At 46.4% G+C, this 20,835-nt stretch overlaps 1 protein-coding gene across 5 annotated transcripts in view; it reads left to right on the plus strand.

Moving 5' to 3' along the window:
- Positions 1 to 20,835, plus strand: part of COL28A1 (collagen type XXVIII alpha 1 chain) — a 151,540-nt gene that overhangs the window by 85,129 nt on the left and 45,576 nt on the right. For all 5 annotated transcript variants that reach the window (XM_056535491.1, XM_056535487.1, XM_056535488.1 and 2 more), the window contains exons 4-5: positions 13,260 to 13,280; positions 20,088 to 20,147. In XM_056535491.1, coding sequence (XP_056391466.1) covers positions 13,260 to 13,280; positions 20,088 to 20,147 — 81 coding nt within the window. The remainder of the gene's footprint in view (positions 1 to 13,259; positions 13,281 to 20,087; positions 20,148 to 20,835) is intronic.

Raw genomic sequence — 20,835 nt, forward strand, 5'->3', positions numbered from 1 at the left:
GGCATTTTAAAATAAGCAGTCCATTTTTATGGTGGGGGTCCGACTGATGGGACCTCCACCAATCCCCTTTGTTCAAGTGGCTCTCCAGATGTTGGAAAGCTGCAACTCCCATCGTGTCTGAAGAGCCTCAGGATTTATGGGAGTTGTAGTTTTGCAACAGCTGGAGAGCCACAGATTGGAGTACAGTGTCATCACTGCAGAACTAACAACTGACTACAACTCTGATAGGACAGTCAGGAGAAAACACAATATCAGTGACCTGAGTGACATCTTTCCTTTTCTTCCTCATCCGGTCCAGACGTCAGGACTTCTTCCAGCTACATCTTCTCTGCAGAGTCTGACACCCGGACATCATTGGTTCTTTAATTTGTCAGCAGATCCTCATCCTCTGTATGAAGACAATAATCATTAGATTTCTGCCAAATACTGTACCCCTGAATATAATACTGCCAACCACTGTACCCCTGAATATAATACTGCTAACCATTGTACCCCCTAAAAATAATACTGCCACACACTGCACCCTCTAAATATATTATTGCCACACACTGCACCCTCTAAATATATTATTGCCACACACTGCACCCTCTAAATATATTATTGCCACACACTGTACCCTCTGAATATAATACAGGTACACATTTTACCACCTGAGTAAAATACTACCACACACTGTAGCCTCTAAATATAACCCTGCTATACGCTGTACACTGAATATATATAAATCTTCCTCCCAATTCCTTTGTTCCACCCTCTTTCCCCCTAGATTTGTAAGTCCTCTTCATGCTCCCCTGAACTCCCCCCCACACCCCAAAGTCCTTTCCCATGTAAATAACATCACTCCTCTACCACCAACATACAGTCCCATGTAAATAACATCCCTCCCCTATCACCACCATACAGTCCCATGTAAATAACATCACTCCTATACCACCAATATACAGCCCCATGTAAATGACATCACTCCTATACCACCAATATACAGTCCCATGTAAATAACATCACTCCTATACCACCAATATACAGTCCCATGTAAATGACATCACTCCTATACCAACAATGTACAGTCCCATGTAAATGACATCACTCCTTTACCACCAATATACAATCCCATGTAAATAACATCACTCCTATACCACCAATGTACAGTCCCATGTAAATGACATCACTCCTATACCACCAATGTACAGTCCCATGTAAATGACATCACTCCTATACCACCAATATACAGTCCCATGTAAATGACATCACTCCTATACCAACAATATACAGTCCCATGTAAATGACATCACTCCTATACCACCAATGTACAGTCCCATGTAAATTACATCACTCCTATACCACCAATATACAGACCCATGTAAATGACATCACTCCTATACCACCAATATACAGTCCCATGTAAATGACATCACTCCAATACCACCAATATACAGTCCCATGTAAATGAAATCATGCTTGTCTCCATTCCTACAGGAGGTTCCTGTTGCTTTTTCATGGCAAGAATAATGGGGGAGATTTATCCAACCTTGTGCAGAGGAACAATAGAGCAGTCACCCATAGTAACCAATCACATTTCAGCTTTCATTTTTCAAAGACCTTTTTTTTAAATGAAAGCTGGAATCTGATTGGTTGCTATGGGCAACTGCTCCAGTGTTCCTCCAGCATGCCCGGACAGCCATTCAGCTATTGCAAAACTACAACTCTCAGCGTGCCAAAGCAGCCATTGGCTGTCTGGGCTTGCTGGGAGTTGTAGTTTAGCAACATCTGGAGATCTGGTGCACTAGTTTGTAAGAGGAAGGCACTGTGTATAGTGAAAGTCCACCCCCCCCCCCCCCTCCCGTCCTCATCATCATCATCATCATCATTACACCCCCTCCCCGTCCTCCTCATCATCATCATTACACCCCCTCCCCCGCCCTCCTCATCATCATTACACCCCCCTCCCTCGTCCTCCTCATCATCATTACACCCCCCACCCCCCTCCCCGTCCTCCTCATCATCATTACACCCCCCCCATACTCCTCATCATCATTACCCCCCATTACACCCCCCCCCCCCCCCCCCAAACCTAGCTCTACTCACCTTCCTGAGCGGCCCTGCGGTGTGAAGCTGGAGAGTCTGTTGCTCCTGTCACTGACAGCTGCATGGGATAAATCGCGTGGGGTCAGAGGCTTTGACAGATCACGTGCTTGCCTGCACTGCTCTCATCAGCCCTCTGCCTAACCGGCTGACCCTGCTGCAGCAACAGGGCCCGGGCGGTTTTAAAAAAGTGATGGCAGTGGCGGGCCCGGGACCTGTTGCTGCAGCATATAGTATAGTGAAGTGGCTTCCTCCACTAGATCAAGTAAGGGGTCGCTACCCAGCCCTTCCTACCCAGCCCTTCCTACAGCCCTACATACACTGAGTACCACCTCCTCAGGGTCATAGTATGCCATATTAATGTGGTACTGTCTCTGCCTCTGACCTTTCTCATCAAGAGCAACTACATATGTGGTGGGTTCTAGGCACTGCAGAATGGGGAAGGGACCCTCCCAGGCGGCCTGCAACTTATTCTGCCTAATGGGGTTCAGAACCATTACCTTCTGTCCCACTTCATAGACCCGGTCCCTTACATTGTGATCATACCAGTACTTCTGCCTGGACTGTGCTGCTATGAGGTTGTCCTGTACCAGCCCAGTCAGTGCCTGCATCCTGTCCCTGAATCTCAGAACATACTCCACCACAGAAGTCTCAGGGGCATGTAGCCCCCCTTCCCATTCTCCCCTAACTAAATCTCGGGGTCCCCGCACTTTGCGACCATACAATAATTCAAAGGGCGAGAAACCTGTGGACTCTTGGGGTACCTCCCTGTAAGCGAATAACAGATGGGGTAAATACTTTTCCCAGTCTCTGCCCTCCGATTCTACAAATGTTTTTAGCATTTGTTTCAAGGTCCCATTGAACCTCTCACAAAGACCATTTGTTTGGGGGTGGAATGGGCTTGCTACCAAGTGCTGTACATTCACCTTCTTACAAAGACTTTGCATGAGATTGGACATGAACTGGGTGCCCTGATCAGTGAGCATTTCTCTGGGGAACCCTACCCTGCAGAAAATACTGATCAGAGCATCTGCCACCTTATCTGCTCCGACGGAGGATAAGGCAACAGCCTCAGGGTACCTGGTTGCATCATCTACAACAGTAAGAATAAATTGTTTCCCTGTGCTACTGGGTATAGCCAGAGGCCCCACAATATCCACTGCCACTCGTTCAAAAGGTACAGATATGACTGGTAGGGGCACTAGGGGAACACGAGTTACATCCCCAGACTTACCCACCCTTTGGCAGACATGACAGGATCTACAGTAATTTGCAACAGCAGTACCCATACCTGGCCAATAGAAATTGTGTGCCAACCTGGACTTTGTCTTGGCCACTCCCAAATGTCCTGCCAGGGGGGTCTAACTAATAACCACTAACTGCGTTTCTCTCTCCTGGGCCCCTAGCATGCCTTTGGAAAGGGACTCCCAGTACAAGATATTGTTTTCCCAATATACCCGATGCCCATCTGTGCCAACACCTGTATGTTCAGCACGTTGTCTCAGCCCTTCAAGGGAAGGGTCACTGCGCAGAGCTTCCCGGAAATGCTCATTTCCCTCCCCCCATCTCATGGTATCAGGGAGCACATTTCCCCCAGGTGAACTAGCATCTCCACCACCTCTCCCTCAGTTCCAGACATATCAATGTTACAGGCATCATACACAGGGCTATCACTCCTTCCCTCCTCCTCCTTAGGCTCACAGAATTGGGACATAGCACTCACTGCTGGTCCCTCATCCTTACATGTCACCAGGGGCACACCAACCCCTCCCCCTAGCCCATCTCTACTAGGTTTTGGCATTGGCAATTCATTGTCACCACATTTTACAATACACCCCATTTCCCTTTTGGAAAACATTACTGGTTCAGTCACAGGTAAACATTTATCAATCCCCTGCACTCCCTGCCAGTTACCCCATTTCACAGTGTCTCCCAAAGTCTTGCACAGTACCTCAGAATGAACAGGGCTCTCTCCTAGCCCATCCGGTGTGCAGGTAGTGTCCTCTGGAGCATAATGACAGAGCATCCGACCCAAATCATTCCCCAGCAGAACATTAACAGGGATGTCCTCAGAGACCCCCACCTCCCGCAAACCTTTGCCTGTACCCCAATCTAGGTACACACGGGCCATGGGCACAGCAGGCCGCACACCTCCAATTCCTTTTAAGGCCATGGTTCTTCCAGGGATGATGTCCTCTGTATTCACCACTTCAGGCCGCACCAAGGTAAATGAGGCTCCAGAATCTCGTAACCCCACTGTCACCCGGTCACCCACAGTTACACTCTGTAGGTTATCCCCTCTTTTCTCCACCGCTCCAGACACCAGAAGAACGGCTGTGTGACCTCCAGCTGCCGGTGGAGAATTCTTCTTGTTGGGGCAAGTGGCACTCAGGTGCCCAATATTGTTGCATCTGTAAAATCGGCAGGTGTCCCCCTGACCCAATGTGGCTCCTGTTGCTTTTGGGGATGATGGCAAGAATTTCCTGTGGTTGTGTGGCTCCCCTCCAGGTACTTGCTCCAGCTTGTGCAGATCCACGCTTTGCTGCTGGCGCCCGGTTATTGGCAAAGTCATCTCCTAGTTCTGCTGCTTCCATTGCTGTCTTGGGCTTGCAGTCCAAAATCCACTCTCTGGCTTCAAAGCTCTGTGTTTGGAGAAACTGATCCAGGACCATCAAGTCCTCCAGGGCCTCATAGGTAGTGATTTGTAGGCCCCCAGTCCATTGCCTGAATGCAGTCCTTAACTGACCTGCATGTTGAGTGCAGCTTTCTGTGGCACTATGTTGCAAAGTCCGAAACTTTTTCCGATAAGTCTCTGGAGTCAGATTAAAACTTTTTAGCAGGGCAGATTTTATTGCCTCATAGTCCTGGTCACTCTCAGAGGAAAGAGAAGCATCCAGAGCTTTCCCTCGCAACCGTGGGGTTAGATATCGTCCCCACTGTTCCTTAGGTAGATGGAACTGCCGGCAAACCTTTTCAAATCCACTCAGGAACACATCCAGATCACCATCTTTTTCCAACATTGGGAAATGTTCCAAGCGGGGTTTGTGGTCTCCTTGATCCTGCACATCACTCCGTGCGGATGAAGCATCCCCTCTCAGCCTCAGAACCTCCAGTTCATGCATCCGCTGGGCCTCTCTTTCTTCCGCCTCTCTCTCTGCAGCTCGTATCTGTGCCTATCTCTCTGCAGCTTGGTACTGGAGAAGCAGTTGGAGTTTCATATTGGCATCCACATTCCCAAGGTGTTGTAAGGCAGTCCGCATATAAGAGTCCAAGGCCTCATGTGGAGTACTGTCCTGATGGGGAGTAATGTTGTATTCCCCAGGAGATATCAGTCCTTGGATGGCAGTTCCAGCTGCAGGACTTTGTCTTATGTCACTCAGCTCTTCTGCACGGGCATCATACTCCACAAGATCAGCAATAAGTTGTTCCTTGTTCTTTCCTGCAGTAGGGATGTCCTTTTCTTGGCACATTAGCTCCAGTGCAGGCTTGGACTGCTTGCGATATGCCTCCATATTTCCGAGATGAGACAGAGGAGGTAAAACAGGAGATGGGGAGGACAGAACTGTCTTGCACTCTTTTTGTATGTCTTTTAAACCAGCACTGAGCTCTGTCTTTGGTATTTACACACAAGAAGATGTATGCAATTTCTTTTTAGTGCTAAGATTTCCCTACAGGTAAAATCCAGCAAGCACTAAAAATCTCTAAATATATCCCGACGCTGCCACCAGTTGTCACGATCACACCCTATCGGTCCAGCCAAGACATTAGAGAGAGTGTGATGGTGCAAGGGTTAAAGCTGCCAGACCTCTGGGTATCCACTACTAGTCCCAGCAAGTCACCAAATTAACCCTTAGATAAACTTGTTTTACCAGAGCCTCTGTCACGATGCCGGATGGCAGGTAGTGGATCCTCTGTGCCGGAGAGGGATTGGCGTGGACCGTGCTAGTGGATCGGTTCTAAGTCACTACTGGTTTTCACCAGAGCCCGCCGCAAAGCGGGATGGTCTTGCTGCGGCGGTAGTGACCAGGTCGTATCCACTAGCAACGGCTCACCTCTCTGGCTGCTGAAGATAGGTGCGGTACAAGGGAGTAGACAGAAGCAAGGTCGGACGTAGCAGAAGGTCGGGGCAGGCAGCAAGGATCGTAGTCAGGGGCAACGGCAGGAGGTCTGGAACACAGGCTAGGAACACACAAGGAAACGCTTTCACTGGCACAATGGCAACAAGATCCGGCAAGGGAGTGCAGGGGAAGTGAGGTGATATAGGGAAGTGCACAGGTGAACACACTAATTGGAATCACTGCGCCAATCAGCGGCGCAGTGGCCCTTTAAATCGCAAAGACCCGGCGCGCGCGCGCCCTAGGGAGCGGGGCCGCGCGCGCCGGGACAGGACCGAGGGAGAGCGAGTCAGGTACGGGAGCCGGGGTGCGCATCGCGAGCGGGCGCTACCCGCATCGCGAATCGCATCCCGGCTGGAAGCGGAATCGCAGCGCCCCGGGTCAGTGGATCTGACCGGAGCGCTGCAGTGGGGAGAGTGTAGCGAGCGCTCCGGGGAGGAGCGGGGACCCGGAGCGCTCGGCGTAACAGTACCCCCCCCCCTTGGGTCTCCCCCTCTTCTTAGAGCCTGAGAACCTGAGGAGCAGACTTTTGTCTAGGATGTTGTCCTCAGGTTCCCAGGATCTCTCTTCTGGACCACAACCCTCCCAATCCACTAAAAAAAAGGTTTTCCCTCTGACCTTTTTAGAAGCTAGGATCTCTTTGACGGAGAAGATGTCCGAGGAGCCGGAAACAGGAGTGGGAGGAACAGATTTGGGAGAGAAACGGTTGATGATGAGTGGTTTAAGAAGAGAAACGTGAAAGGCATTAGGGATACGAAGAGAAGGAGGAAGAAGAAGTTTGTAAGAGACAGGATTAATCTGACACAAAATTTTGAAAGGACCAAGATAGCGTGGTCCCAACTTGTAGCTAGGGACACGGAAGCGGACATATTTAGCGGAGAGCCATACCTTGTCTCCAGGGGAAAAAATGGGAGGAGCTCTTCTTTTCTTATCCGCGAACTTCTTCATGCGTGATGAAGCCTGTAAGAGAGAATTTTGGGTCTCTCTCCATATGATGGAAAGGTCACGAGAAATTTCATCCACAGCGGGCAGACCAGAGGGCAAGGGGGTAGGGAGGGGGGGAAGAGGGTGACGGCCGTACACCACGAAAAATGGGGATTTGGAGGAAGATTCAGAGACTCTGAAGTTATACGAGAATTCGGCCCATGGAAGGAGATCTGCCCAGTCATCCTGGCGGGAGGAAACAAAATGTCGTAAATAATCACCCAAGACCTGGTTAATTCTTTCTACTTGTCCATTGGATTGGGGATGATATGCAGAAGAAAAATTTAATTTAATCTTGAGTTGTTTACAGAGAGCCCTCCAGAATTTAGACACGAATTGGACGCCTCTATCCGAGACGATCTGCGTAGGCAACCCGTGAAGACGAAAAATGTGTACAAAAAATTGTTTAGCCAACTGAGGCGCTGAAGGAAGACCAGGAAGAGGGATGAAATGTGCCATTTTGGAGAATCGATCAACGACCACCCAAATAACAGTGTTGCCACGGGAAGGGGGTAAATCAGTAATAAAATCCATACCAATCAGAGACCAAGGCTGTTCGGGGACAGGCAGGGGATGAAGAAAACCAGCGGGCTTCTGGCGAGGAGTCTTATCCCGGGCACAGATAGTGCAGGCTCGCACAAAGTCCACAACATCCGTCTCCAGAGTCGGCCACCAATAGAAGCGGGAGATGAGTTGCACAGATTTCTTGATGCCCACATGACCTGCGAGATGGGAGGAGTGACCCCATTTGAGGATTCCGAGGCGTTGGCGTGGAGAAACAAAGGTCTTTCCTGGAGGAGTTTGCCTGATGGAGGCTGGAGAAGTGGAGATCAGGCAGTCAGGAGGAATGATGTGTTGCGGAGAGAGTTCAACTTCTGAGGCATCCGAGGAACGAGAGAGAGCATCGGCCCTAATGTTCTTATCGGCAGGCCGAAAGTGAATTTCAAAATTAAATCGGGCAAAGAACAGAGACCACCGGGCCTGGCGAGGATTCAGCCGTTGGGCAGACTGGAGGTAGGAGAGGTTCTTGTGATCGGTGTAAATAATAACTGGAAATCTTGATCCCTCCAGCAGATGCCTCCATTCCTCAAGTGCTAATTTGATGGCTAGAAGCTCTCGATCCCCGATGGAGTAGTTCCTCTCCGCCAGAGAGAAGGTCCTAGAAAAAAAACCACAAGTGACAGCATGCCCGGAAGAATTTTTTTGTAGAAGAACAGCTCCAGCTCCCACTGAGGAGGCATCAACCTCCAATAGGAAGGGTTTGGAAGGGTCAGGTCTGGAGAGCACGGGAGCCGAAGAAAAGGCAGACTTGAGTCGTTTAAAGGCGTCTTCCGCTTGAGGAGGCCAAGACTTGGGATCGGCATTTTTTTTGGTTAAAGCCACGATAGGAGCCACCACGGTAGAAAAATGTGGAATAAATTGCCTGTAATAATTGGCGAACCCCAAAAAGCGTTGGATAGCACGGAGTCCGGAGGGGCGTGGCCAATCTAAGACGGCAGAGAGTTTGTCTGGATCCATTTGTAGTCCCTGGCCAGAGACCAAGTATCCTAGAAAAGGAAGAGATTGGCATTCAAACAGACATTTCTCAATTTTGGCATAGAGTTGATTGTCACGAAGTCTCTGAAGAACCATACGGACATGCTGGCGGTGTTCTTCTAGATTGGCAGAAAAAATTAGGATATCGTCCAGATATACAACAACACAGGAGTATAAAAGATCACGAAAAATTTCATTAACAAAGTCTTGGAAGACAGCAGGGGCGTTGCACAGGCCAAAGGGCATGACCAGATACTCAAAGTGTCCATCTCTGGTGTTAAATGCCGTTTTCCACTCATCCCCCTCTCTGATGCGGATGAGGTTATAAGCACCTCTTAAGTCCAGTTTAGTAAAGATGTGGGCACCTTGGAGGCGATCAAAGAGTTCAGAGATGAGGGGTAGGGGGTAGCGGTTCTTAACCGTGATTTTATTAAGACCGCGGTAGTCAATGCAAGGACGTAGGGAGCCATCTTTTTTGGACACAAAGAAAAATCCGGCTCCGGCAGGAGAGGAGGATTTACGGATAAAGCCCTTTTTTAAATTTTCCTGGACGTATTCAGACATGGCAAGAGTCTCTGGGGCAGAGAGAGGATAAATTCTGCCCCGGGGTGGAGTAGTGCCCGGGAGGAGGTCGATAGGACAATCATAAGGCCTGTGAGGAGGTAGAGTCTCAGCTTGTTTTTTGCAGAAAACATCCGCAAAGTCCATATAGGCCTTAGGGAGACCGGTTACTGGAGGAACCACAGAGTCACGGCAAGGGTTACTGGGAACCGGTTTTAGACAGTCCTTGGAACAAGAGGGCCCCCAACTCTTGATCTCCCCAGTGGACCAATCCAGGGTTGGGGAATGAAGTTGAAGCCAGGGAAGTCCAAGGAGAATTTCAGAAGTGCAATTGGGGAGGACCAAAAGTTCAATCCTCTCGTGATGAGATCCGATGCTCATTAGAAGGGGCTCCGTGCGGAAACGTATGGTACAGTCCAATCTTTCATTGTTTACACAATTGATGTAAAGGGGTCTGGCGAGACTGGTCACTGGGATGTTGAACCTGTTGACGAGAGAGGCCAAAATAAAATTTCCTGCAGATCCAGAGTCCAAGAAGGCCATAGTAGAGAAGGAGAAGGCAGAGGCAGACATCCGCACAGGCACAGTAAGACGTGGAGAAGCAGAGTAGACATCAAGGACTGTCTCACCTTTGTGCGGAGTCAGCGTACGTCTTTCCAGGCGGGGAGGACGGATAGGACAATCCCTCAGGAAGTGTTCGGTACTAGCACAGTACAGGCAGAGGTTCTCCATGCGGCGTCGTGTCCTCTCTTGAGGTGTCAGGCGAGACCGGTCGACCTGCATAGCATCCACGGCGGGAGGCACAGAAACGGATTGCAGGGGACCAGAGGAGAGAGGAGCCGAGGAGAAGAAACGCCTCGTGCGAACAGAGTCCATATCTTGGCGGAGCTCTAGACGCCTTTCGGAAAAACGCATGTCAATGCGAGTGGCTAGGTGAATGAGTTCATGTAGATTAGCAGGGATTTCTCGTGCGGCCAGAACATCTTTAATGTTGCTGGATAGGCCTTTTTTAAAGGTCGCGCAGAGGGCCTCATTATTCCAGGATAATTCTGAAGCAAGAGTACGGAATTGTACGGCATACTCGCCAACGGAAGAATTACCCTGGACCAGGTTCAACAGGGCAGTCTCAGCAGAAGAGGCTCGGGCAGGTTCCTCAAAGACACTTCGGATTTCCGAGAAGAAGGAGTGTACAGAGGCAGTGACGGGGTCATTGCGGTCCCAGAGCGGTGTGGCCCAAGACAGGGCTTTTCCAGACAGAAGGCTGACTACGAAAGCCACCTTAGACCTTTCAGTGGGAAACTGGTCCGACATCATCTCCAGATGCAGGGAACATTGGGAAAGAAAGCCACGGCAAAACTTAGAGTCCCCATCAAATTTATCCGGCAAGGATAGGCGTAGACCAGGAGCGGCCACTCGCTGCGGAGGAGGTGCAGGAGCTGGCGGAGGAGATGACTGCTGAAGCTGTGGTAGTAACTGCTGTAGCATAACGGTCAGTTGAGACAGCTGTTGGCCTTGTTGCGCTATCTGTTGTGACTGCTGGGCGACCACCGTGGTGAGGTCAGCGACAACTGGCAGAGGAACTTCAGCGGGATCCATGGCCGGATCTACTGTCACGATGCCGGCTGGCAGGTAGTGGATCCTCTGTGCCGGAGAGGGATTGGCGTGGACCGTGCTAGTGGATCGGTTCTAAGTCACTACTGGTTTTCACCAGAGCCCGCCGCAAAGCGGGATGGTCTTGCTGCGGCGGTAGTGACCAGGTCGTATCCACTAGCAACGGCTCACCTCTCTGGCTGCTGAAGATAGGCGCGGTACAAGGGAGTAGACAGAAGCAAGGTCGGACGTAGCAGAAGGTCGGGGCAGGCAGCAAGGATCGTAGTCAGGGGCAACGGCAGGAGGTCTGGAACACAGGCTAGGAACACACAAGGAAACGCTTTCACTGGCACAATGGCAACAAGATCCGGCAAGGGAGTGCAGGGGAAGTGAGGTGATATAGGGAAGTGCACAGGTGAACACACTAATTGGAATCACTGCGCCAATCAGCGGCGCAGTGGCCCTTTAAATCGCAAAGACCCGGCGCGCGCGCGCCCTAGGGAGCGGGGCCGCGCGCGCCGGGACAGGACCGAGGGAGAGCGAGTCAGGTACGGGAGCCGGGGTGCGCATCGCGAGCGGGCGCTACCCGCATCGCGAATCGCATCCCGGCTGGAAGCGGAATCGCAGCGCCCCGGGTCAGTGGATCTGACCGGAGCGCTGCAGTGGGGAGAGTGTAGCGAGCGCTCCGGGGAGGAGCGGGGACCCGGAGCGCTCGGCGTAACAGCCTCCTTCAGAAAGGTGAGCTCATATATTTAGAGATCAAAGACCAGAGCTGATTAATTAAGCATTTAATCTGATAAAAGGTATCACAGTGCTATATATATATATATATATATATATATATATATATATATATATATAAATACAGGAACAAATGATATACAGGTATAACAATATATAAAAGAGTTTTGCAAGACAAGTTCAGAAAACAAAAGATGATGTTCTTACAGCATGATGGTATCAGTCCATGAGAGTTCCAGCTGTTCTTAGGATGGTCTTGTCAGCTTGTTGCACAGTCTTCAACACCCTGAGTCTAGCATTGTTAAATATCATATCTGCTTTCTTGGGAGGGAGACTCCCTTCCCCCCTCCCCTCTGATCCCACCAGGGGGTCTTCTCTCTTCCTGGCCCCTTATCTGTTTGATTATAGGATGGGACCAGAGTGCATGACTTCAAAAAAGCCTTTGACTTCAAAGGAGATGTAAACAAACAGCCAGACCCCCAATAAAATGCAATACACAAAAGGACACACCGTCCGAATGACCTCTCAACCATGTCCTGGACAATCCATCACACACAGTCATAACTTATAATACACATATAGGATTTTAATAATCAGGCCTTGGGCCTGACAGCATCATGTAACTAAAGGCAAAACAGATGAACAAGCAAAGTTATAAAAGTGCTCCACAATAGTACTCACTCACTCCCAAGTAGTGCCACTCCAACAACATTTTTCTCAAGATCTTTGAAAGGGACGTGGCCTAACTATGCGATCACCTATATAGCTCACTGCAAGATATATGTATTGCAGTGTACTGTTAATCTGCTCCCATGTCCTATTACAGATCTTTTCAGGTCCATGCGTTGAATTTTGCACCCAGGGCAACTACTTCTGAGGCCAAACCAATGCTACACCACCGGCTTCATGGCAGGCAGCCATCTTCCTCCACTATGTTATTGGAGTTCAACTGAAATTTTAGGGTTTTGTATGATAAAAGATTTGTTGACTGTTTCCAGTAACAACCAGCAGAATATAGGGTGGAGCTAAGGATCATTTAAAAACACAAATTCACAGAGTTACTTTTTATGTAGATTATTTATCTATATATTATTATACTGTTTGGAGACTAGTACCACTCATGATTGTAACTAACCATGTGAGTACATTGGAAGTAAAAGGGTCAGCAAACATGGATGGCTCAGCCAGTGTAAAAAATGTAAAAAAAAAATTAAAAAAAAAAGAGAAACCTCATCTATGGATCTACAGAGAGTGGATGGGGTCTCCTAGCCATGAAGCTATTAACACATCATGGTAGGTCCGACCTGCAATATAGTGAAAATTATTATAAATATATAGAGAGAGAGAAATATAATGAAACCTCCTTGAGAAGACAAAAAAATGCATTGAGGAAAAGTGGGAATGATCTTCAAAAAGAAAATGGTGACTATGAATAATGTATTGTCGCCTGTATATGTGTCACATGAACATGGTCTGGATAAGAGGGTGGTCGTCTCAAAGAGGATGTGTTTGGGATGGTTTTCCTGCAGAATATTATCTAGTTTTAATGTCCTTTAACATCACCAGAAAAATTATTTGAAAACCTATGTTTTGGAAAAGTTTATAGTTAATATTCTTTCATTCTTATACTATTTTTTTTTCTTTTTGCAGAAAGAACTAGCAGAAGAAGGGGTAAGTTTTTTCCATCTATCTACTGCCTATAAATTGCAGTAAATTGCAATTTTGAAATTAAAATAAAAAGCATGTAGAATGTTAAAATTGGAGTCAAGTGTAACTAATAAACATAAGAGGATGAGAGTACTAACATTAGCAATATGTAAATTAATAGTTTATAGATAACAGTATATAGATAGCTAAATGATAAATAGATAGATACAGTAGATATGAGATAGATATGAGATAGATAGATAAATAGATAGTTCAAAGTGTAGTAGAATAAGCACAGGATGGCCTCTAGTGCGGTGCACAATATCCACCAGCTTGTCAATGCTGGATTCAGATACAAAGTCCCCATTCCAGGATACAGCACCAATCACAAGGTCCGGTTAAGTGCAGGCTAAAATACTTTATTGCATCAGATACAAATGCGACGTTTTGGCTAGTGAGCCTTTCTCTAGCATAGATGATACATAAATGCAACAAACTTATATAGGTAACAAACACACGTGATAGGTGGAAACACAGGTGCAAATAGTGCAACATTATTCATTAAGCCAACCCTCCAAACTCCATAGGTTTAGATGGTGGTCATGTGACATAAGAGCTGTCAAGCATAAAAACATACATGTAACTTTATTCTTGTTTGTACCCCCCCCCCCCCCTTTTTTCTATTCTCTTCTATCCATTCCCCCTTTTTTATGCAATTTTTTGTTTTTCCCTTTATTATTATTTTCAATTTGCTTTTTATTAATTTTTTGGATTTTTTATAATTTATTTTGCTTCTCCCCTTTATCAATTTTTTTCCTTTTTTATCTTTTTCTTTTGTCCCCTTTTTTCTCTTCCTCTTTTTTTCATTTTCTTTTTTATGTTTTTTCTTTTTTCTTATTTGTTTTTTCTTATTTACTTTTTCTCTTTCTCTCTTTTTACACCCCCCCCCTCTTTTTCCTTTTTTTCTCCCCCCTTTTTTTTCTCCCTTTTTTTCCTCTCTGTTTTTCTTTCTTCATCCATTTGTTTCTTCTGTTCTAAACATAGCAGATCCATTACGGAATCTGACTGACATTTGGCTGTTAAGGTCTGTCAGCCGGATCTCTGCATCTGTTACAGGACGGCTGAGCTGACAGCACTATATACTAGCGCATGCGCAGGGGAATCCCCTATACACAGATAGATGATTAGACTTCTGGCTACCTGTGATCATGTGTGGGATCTTTGCGCAGCAGCATTTTCCTTGTTTACAAACGGAAAGGACGGAGTGTGGAGATATTGCGATCACAACGCTTACTTTAAGGTATAAAACATCATAGACCGGCATTGACAGTATGGAGTCCCCCCTTGTCTGCCACTCCAATTGGTCTAGATTTAACACACTGCATTTATGTTACATTTTGGATGTTTTTATGCTTGACAGCTCTTATGTCACATGACCACCGTCTAAACCTATGGAGTTTGGAGGGTTGGCTTATTAAATAGTGCTGCACTATTCGCACCTGTGTTTCCTCCTATCACATGTGTTTCTTACCTATATACCGTAAGTTTGTTGTATTTATGTATGCACTATACTAGAGAAAGGCTCACTAGCCAAAAAAATATATAAAGTATTTTAGCCTGCTCTTAACCGGACCTGGTGATTGGTGCTGTATCCTGGAATGGGGACTTTGTAGATACATAGATAGACGGACAGACAAGTACTGTAGATGAATAAGACCTAAACAATGCATATATGAAGTTATCCTGCCTGCAGGTACAAGATTACATTGTGAAGGTTGTTCATGTAGCCTCAGGCATAAAATATGAGAATGTAGTATAAAAAGAATATTGGGGGAGATTTATCGAAACCTGTGCATAGGGAGACCATAGCCCATAGCAACCAATCAGATCCATTCTTTCATTTTTCATAGGCCTCTTTAAAAAAAGAAAGAAGCCGTCTGATTGGTTGCTATGGGCAACTGCACCGCTCTTCCTCTACACAGGCTTTGATAAATCTCCCCCATCGTGTTGATGTACTAGTTATTTAATCAAGTTTTACAATTCTACAATTTCAGTTTTTAAAGGTCTGTCTCGCCAACTCAACACCATTTCAAAAAAGCTGGCACATTCTACAATAGATTATTGAAAAATTTAGAAAAAAAAGAAAAACACATATTTCTTATTCTCAAGACTCTTTAACCCCTTAAGGACCAAGGGCGTACAGGTACGCCTTTGCTCCCTGGTACTTAAGGACCAAGGGCGTACCTGTACGCCCGTGGGAATTTCGGTCCCCGCCGGGCGCCGGGCGGGGATCGCGCCGGGGTGACTGCTGATATCTATCAGCAGGCACCCCGCGCAAATGCCCAGGGGGGTCCTAGACACCCACGATCCCCCTGTAGCGATAGGAGTGAGGTGGCAGAGTTGCCACCCCCCCTATCTCTGCTATTGGTGGTCTAGACGCGACCACCAATAGCAGATCGGGGGCGGAGGGGTTTACTTTCGGTTTCCCCGTCCTGCCCACCCACAGTAGGCGGGGCAGAACGGGGAAACCGACAGGGACCGGCGCCGAAGATCCACTTACCCATCGGCGATGGCAGCGGCGATGGCAGCGGCGACGATCAGCGGCGGCAGCGGGCGACGATCGGCGGAAGAAGAGGACCGCGACGCAGCTCCCTGGATCCAACGAAAGCCGGTGAGTTACTTAGCAACATCTGGAGGGCTACAGTCTGAGACCACTATAGTGGTCTCTAAACTGTAACCCTCCAGATGTTGCAAAACTACAACTCCCAGCATGCCCAGAGAGCTGTTTAGGCTTGCTGGGAGTTGCAGTTTTGCAACAGCTGGCGGTCTACAGTTTTAGACCACTGCAAAGTGATCTCTATACTGTGCACCTCCAGATCTTGCAAAACTACAACTCCCAGCATGCCCAGACAGCAGTTTGCTGTCTGGGCACGCTGGGAGTTGTAGTTTTGCAACATCTGGAGCTCCACAGTTTGGAGACCACTATGCAGTGGTCTCTAAACTATAGCTCTACAGATGTTGCAAAACTGCAACTCCCAGCAAGCCTAAACAGCAAACAGCTGTCTCTGCATGCTGGGAGTTGTAGTTGCGATCCCTCCAGCTGTTGCATAACTACATCTCCCAGCATGCCTTTCGACGATCAGTACATGCTGGGAGTTGAAGTTTTGCAACAGCTGGAGGCACACTGGTTGGAAAATACTGAGTTAGGTAACAGAACCTAACTGAAGGTTTTCCAACCAGTGTGCCTCCAGCTGTTGCAAAAGTACAACTCCCAGCATGCACGGTCTGTCAGTACATGCTAGGAGTTGTAGTTTTGAAACAGCTGGATGTTTGCCCCCCCATGTGAACGTACAGGGTACATTCACACTGGCGGGTTTACATTAAGTTTTCTGCTTCAAGTTTGGGCTGTGGCAAATTTTTCACCGCAGCGCAAACTCCTAGCGGTAAATTCACTGTAAACCCGCCAGTGTGAATGTACCCTAAAAACACTACACTTACACATAATAAAGAGTAAAACACAACATATACACCCCCTTACACTGTCCCCCTAATAAAAAATTAAAAACGTATTGTACGGCAGTGTTTCCAAAACAGAGCCTCCAGCTGTTGCAAAACAACAACTCCCAGCATTTCCGGACAGCCAGTGACTGTCCAGGCATGCTGGGAGTTTAGCAACAGCTGGAGGCACCCTGTTTGGGAATCACTGGCGTAGAATACCCCTATGTCCACCCCTGTGCAATCCCTAATTTAGTCCTCAAATGCGCATGGCGCTCTCTCACTTCGGAGCCCTGTCGTATTTCAAGGAAACAGTTTAGTGCCACATATGTGGTATCTCCGTACTCGGGAGAAATTGCGTTACTAATTTTGGGGGCTTTTTGTCCTTTTACCCCTTATGAAAAAGAAAAGTTGGGGTCTACACCAGCCTGTAAGTGTAAAAACAAATTTTTTTTTACACTAACATGCTGATGTTGTCCTTTACTTTTTATTTTCACGGGAGGTAAAAGGAAAAAAAGACCCCCAAAATTTGTAACGCAATTTCTCCTGAGTACGGAGATACCCCATATGTGGGCGTAAAATGCTCTGCGGACCCACAACAAGGCTCAGGAGTGAGAGCGCACCATGTACATTTGAGGCCGAAATTGGTGATTTGCTCAGGGGTGGCTGATTTTACAGTGGTTCTGACATAAACACAAAACAATAAATACAGACATGTGACCCCATTTTGGAAACGACACCCCTCACGGAACGTAACAAGGGGTATAGTGAGCCTGAACACCCCACAGGTGTTTGACAAATTTTCATTAAAGTTGGATGGTAAAGTAAAAAAAAAAAATTTTTTTTCACTAAAATGCTGGTGTCACCCTAAATTTTTCATTTTCACAAGGGAAAATAAACAAAAGCCCCCCAAAATTTGTAACCCAATTTCTTCTGAGTAAGAGCATACCCCATATGTGGATGTAAAGTGCTCTATGGGTGCACTACAATGCTCAGAAGAGAAGGAGCGCCATTGGGATTTTGAAGAGAAAATTTGTCCGGAATTGAAGGCCACTTGTGTTTACAAAGCCCCCATGGTACCAGAACAATGGACCCCCCCATATGTGACCCCATTTTGGAAACTACACCCCTCATGTAATGTAATAAGGGGTGCAGTGAGCATTTACGCCCCACAGGTGTCTGACAGATTTTTGGAACAGTGATCCGTGAAAATGAAAAATGTAATTTTCCATTTGCACAGCCCACTGTCCCAAAGATCTGTCAAACGCCAGTGGGGTGTAAATGCTCACTGCACCACTTATTAAATTCTGTGAGGGGTGTAGTTTCCAAAATGGGGTCACATGTGGGGGGGTCCACTGTTCTGACACCACGGGGGGCTTTGTAAATGCACATGGCCCCTGACTACCATTCCAAACGAATTCTCTTTCCAAAAGCTCAATGGTGCTCCTCCTCTTCTGAGCATTGTAGTTCGCACGTAGTGCACTTCAGGTCCACTTATGGGGTACCTCCATACTCAGAAGAGATGGGGTTACAAATTTTGGAGGGTATTTTCTGCTATTAACCCTTGAAAAAATGTGAAATTTGGGGGGAAACACACATTTTAGTGAAAAAAAAAAACAATTTTTTTTACATATGCAAAAGTCGTGAAACCCGTGTGGGGTATTAAGGCTTACTTTATTCCTTGTTACGTTCCTCAAGGGGTCTAGTTTCCAAAATGGTATGCCATGTGTTTTTTTTTTTTTGCTGTTCTGGCACCATAGGGGCTTCCTAAATGCGACATGCCCCCCGAGCAAAATTTGCTCTCAAAAAGTCAAATATCACTCCTTCTCTTCGGAGCATTGTAGTTCGCCCTAATGCACTTCATTCCAACTTATGGGGTACCTCCATACTCAGAAGAGATGGGGTTACAAATTTTGGGGGGTATTTTCTGCTATTAACCCTTGCAAAAATGTGAAATTTGGGGGGAAACACACATTTTAGTGGAAAAAATATATATTTTTTTTACATATGCAAAAGTCGTGAAACACCTGTGGGGTATTAAGGCTCACTTAATTCCTTGTTACGTTCCCCAAGGGGTCTAGTTTCCAAAATGGTATGCCATGTGGGTTATTTTTGCTGTTCTGGCACCATAGGGGCTTCCTAAATGCAACATCCCAAAAACCATTTCTGAAAAACGTACTCTCCAAAATCCCCTTGTCGCTCCTTCGCTTCTGAGCCCTCTACTGCGCCCGCCGAACACTTTACATAGACATATGAGGTATGTCCTTACTCGAGAGAAATTGGGCTACAAACATAAGTATACATTTTCTCCTTTTACCCTTATAAAAATTAAAAAATTGGGTTTACAAGAACATGCGAGTGTAAAAAATAAAGATTGTGAATTTTCTCCTTCACTTTGCTGCTATTCTTGTGAAACACCTAAAGGGTTAAAACACTTACTGATTGTCATTTTGAATACTTTGGGGGGTGTAGTTTTTATAATGGGGTCATTTGTGGGGTATTTCTAATATGAAGACCCTTCAAATCCACTTCAAACCTGAACTGGTCTCTGAAAAAAAGAGAGGTTCAAAATTTTGTGAAAAATTGGAAAATTGCTGCTGAACTTTGAAGCCCTCTGGTGTCTTCCAAAAGTAAAAACACGTAAATTTTCTGATGCAGACATAAAGTAGACATATTGGAAATGTGAATAAAATAAAAAAATATTTTGAATATCCATTTTCCTTACAAGCAGAGAGCTTCAAAGTTAGAAAAATGCAAAATTTTCAAATTTTTCATCAAATTTTGGGATTTTTCACCAAGAAAGGATGCAAGTTACCACAAAATTTTACCACTATGTTAAAGTAGAATATGTCACGAAAAAACAATCTCGGAATCAGATTGATAACTAAAAGCATTCCAGAGTTATTAATGTTTAAAGTGACAATGGTCAGATGTGCAAAAAACGCTCTGGTCCTAAGGTGTAAAATGGCCTGGACCTTAAGGGGTTAATGAAGTACTTAAAGGGGTACTCCGCTGCTCAGCGTTTGGAACAAACAGACAGCCGCCACGCCCCCTCCCATAGACTTGCATTGAGGGGGCGGGGTGTGACGTCATGAGGGGGCAGGGCTATGACGTCACAAGCTCCCGGTGCCGGCTCCAGCGTTCAGAACAGTTTGTTCCAAACGCTGAGCAGCGGAGTACCCCTTTAAATTTGTAAAACTTTATATTGCAGTGGTTCATATGTCAATACCCTTTTTATTAGTACATGTACTGGAGTAAAAAGATTGATAATTCTAATCTGTTGTGTATTTACCCACAAAATGACATTTCTCACTCACTGACTACTCTTCATTACAGTGTCGGCAATCTCCTGTTTGTACCTGTGAAAAAGGTGAAAAGGGTCTTCCTGGAGCCGCTGTAAGTACAGCAGAACATTGGGACTGACTATAAATAGTAATACAAAAATATGAAATATGAATTTTACAGTGGATAAAGTCGCCTGCTGCTGGTGTGGTGAATTGGATTTGAAGCTAAAACAACAATTTGTGTGATTGAAAGTTGTGTTTCCATGTTTGTATTCGCTTTCCATCAGTTTTCTACAGGCCGCTTTCTTCACAGTCTGTTGTCTGCACGTTAGACAAAGAATGTAGTATGTTGTAAAATAGTCCATTATCTTTGGTTGAGTTGGCAAGAATCCATTAAGGACTTATTTATAACACTATATTAAGAGAGGATTATCCCCTTTATCATGATGCAAAGACTTGTCACCTATCTCCAGAGATTTCCTATGTCTCCTTGAAAGGCATAATTTAAAGCTCCTGGGCCACATGGAAAAATCTGTTACGTGACCAATGCACCTAATACCACCATGCAGCACTAATTTACCCCCAACAGAGCCAACCAAGTTCCATCATACAGTTCACATAATGCACCCCCCCCCCCCCCCAGCAGCACCATACGAATACCAAAGTACAGCAGAAAATACCTCCCTAGAAGAGCCAAACACTACAGTGCAGCACAAATTACCTTTCCAGCAGCACCAGAAAATCACTACATTGCAGCACAAAATACCTACCCAGCAGTGCCAAACACCACTATGCAGCTC

The sequence above is a fragment of the Hyla sarda genome, chromosome 8, assembly GCF_029499605.1.
Source record: "Hyla sarda isolate aHylSar1 chromosome 8, aHylSar1.hap1, whole genome shotgun sequence".
Lineage (NCBI taxonomy): Eukaryota > Metazoa > Chordata > Amphibia > Anura > Hylidae > Hyla > Hyla sarda.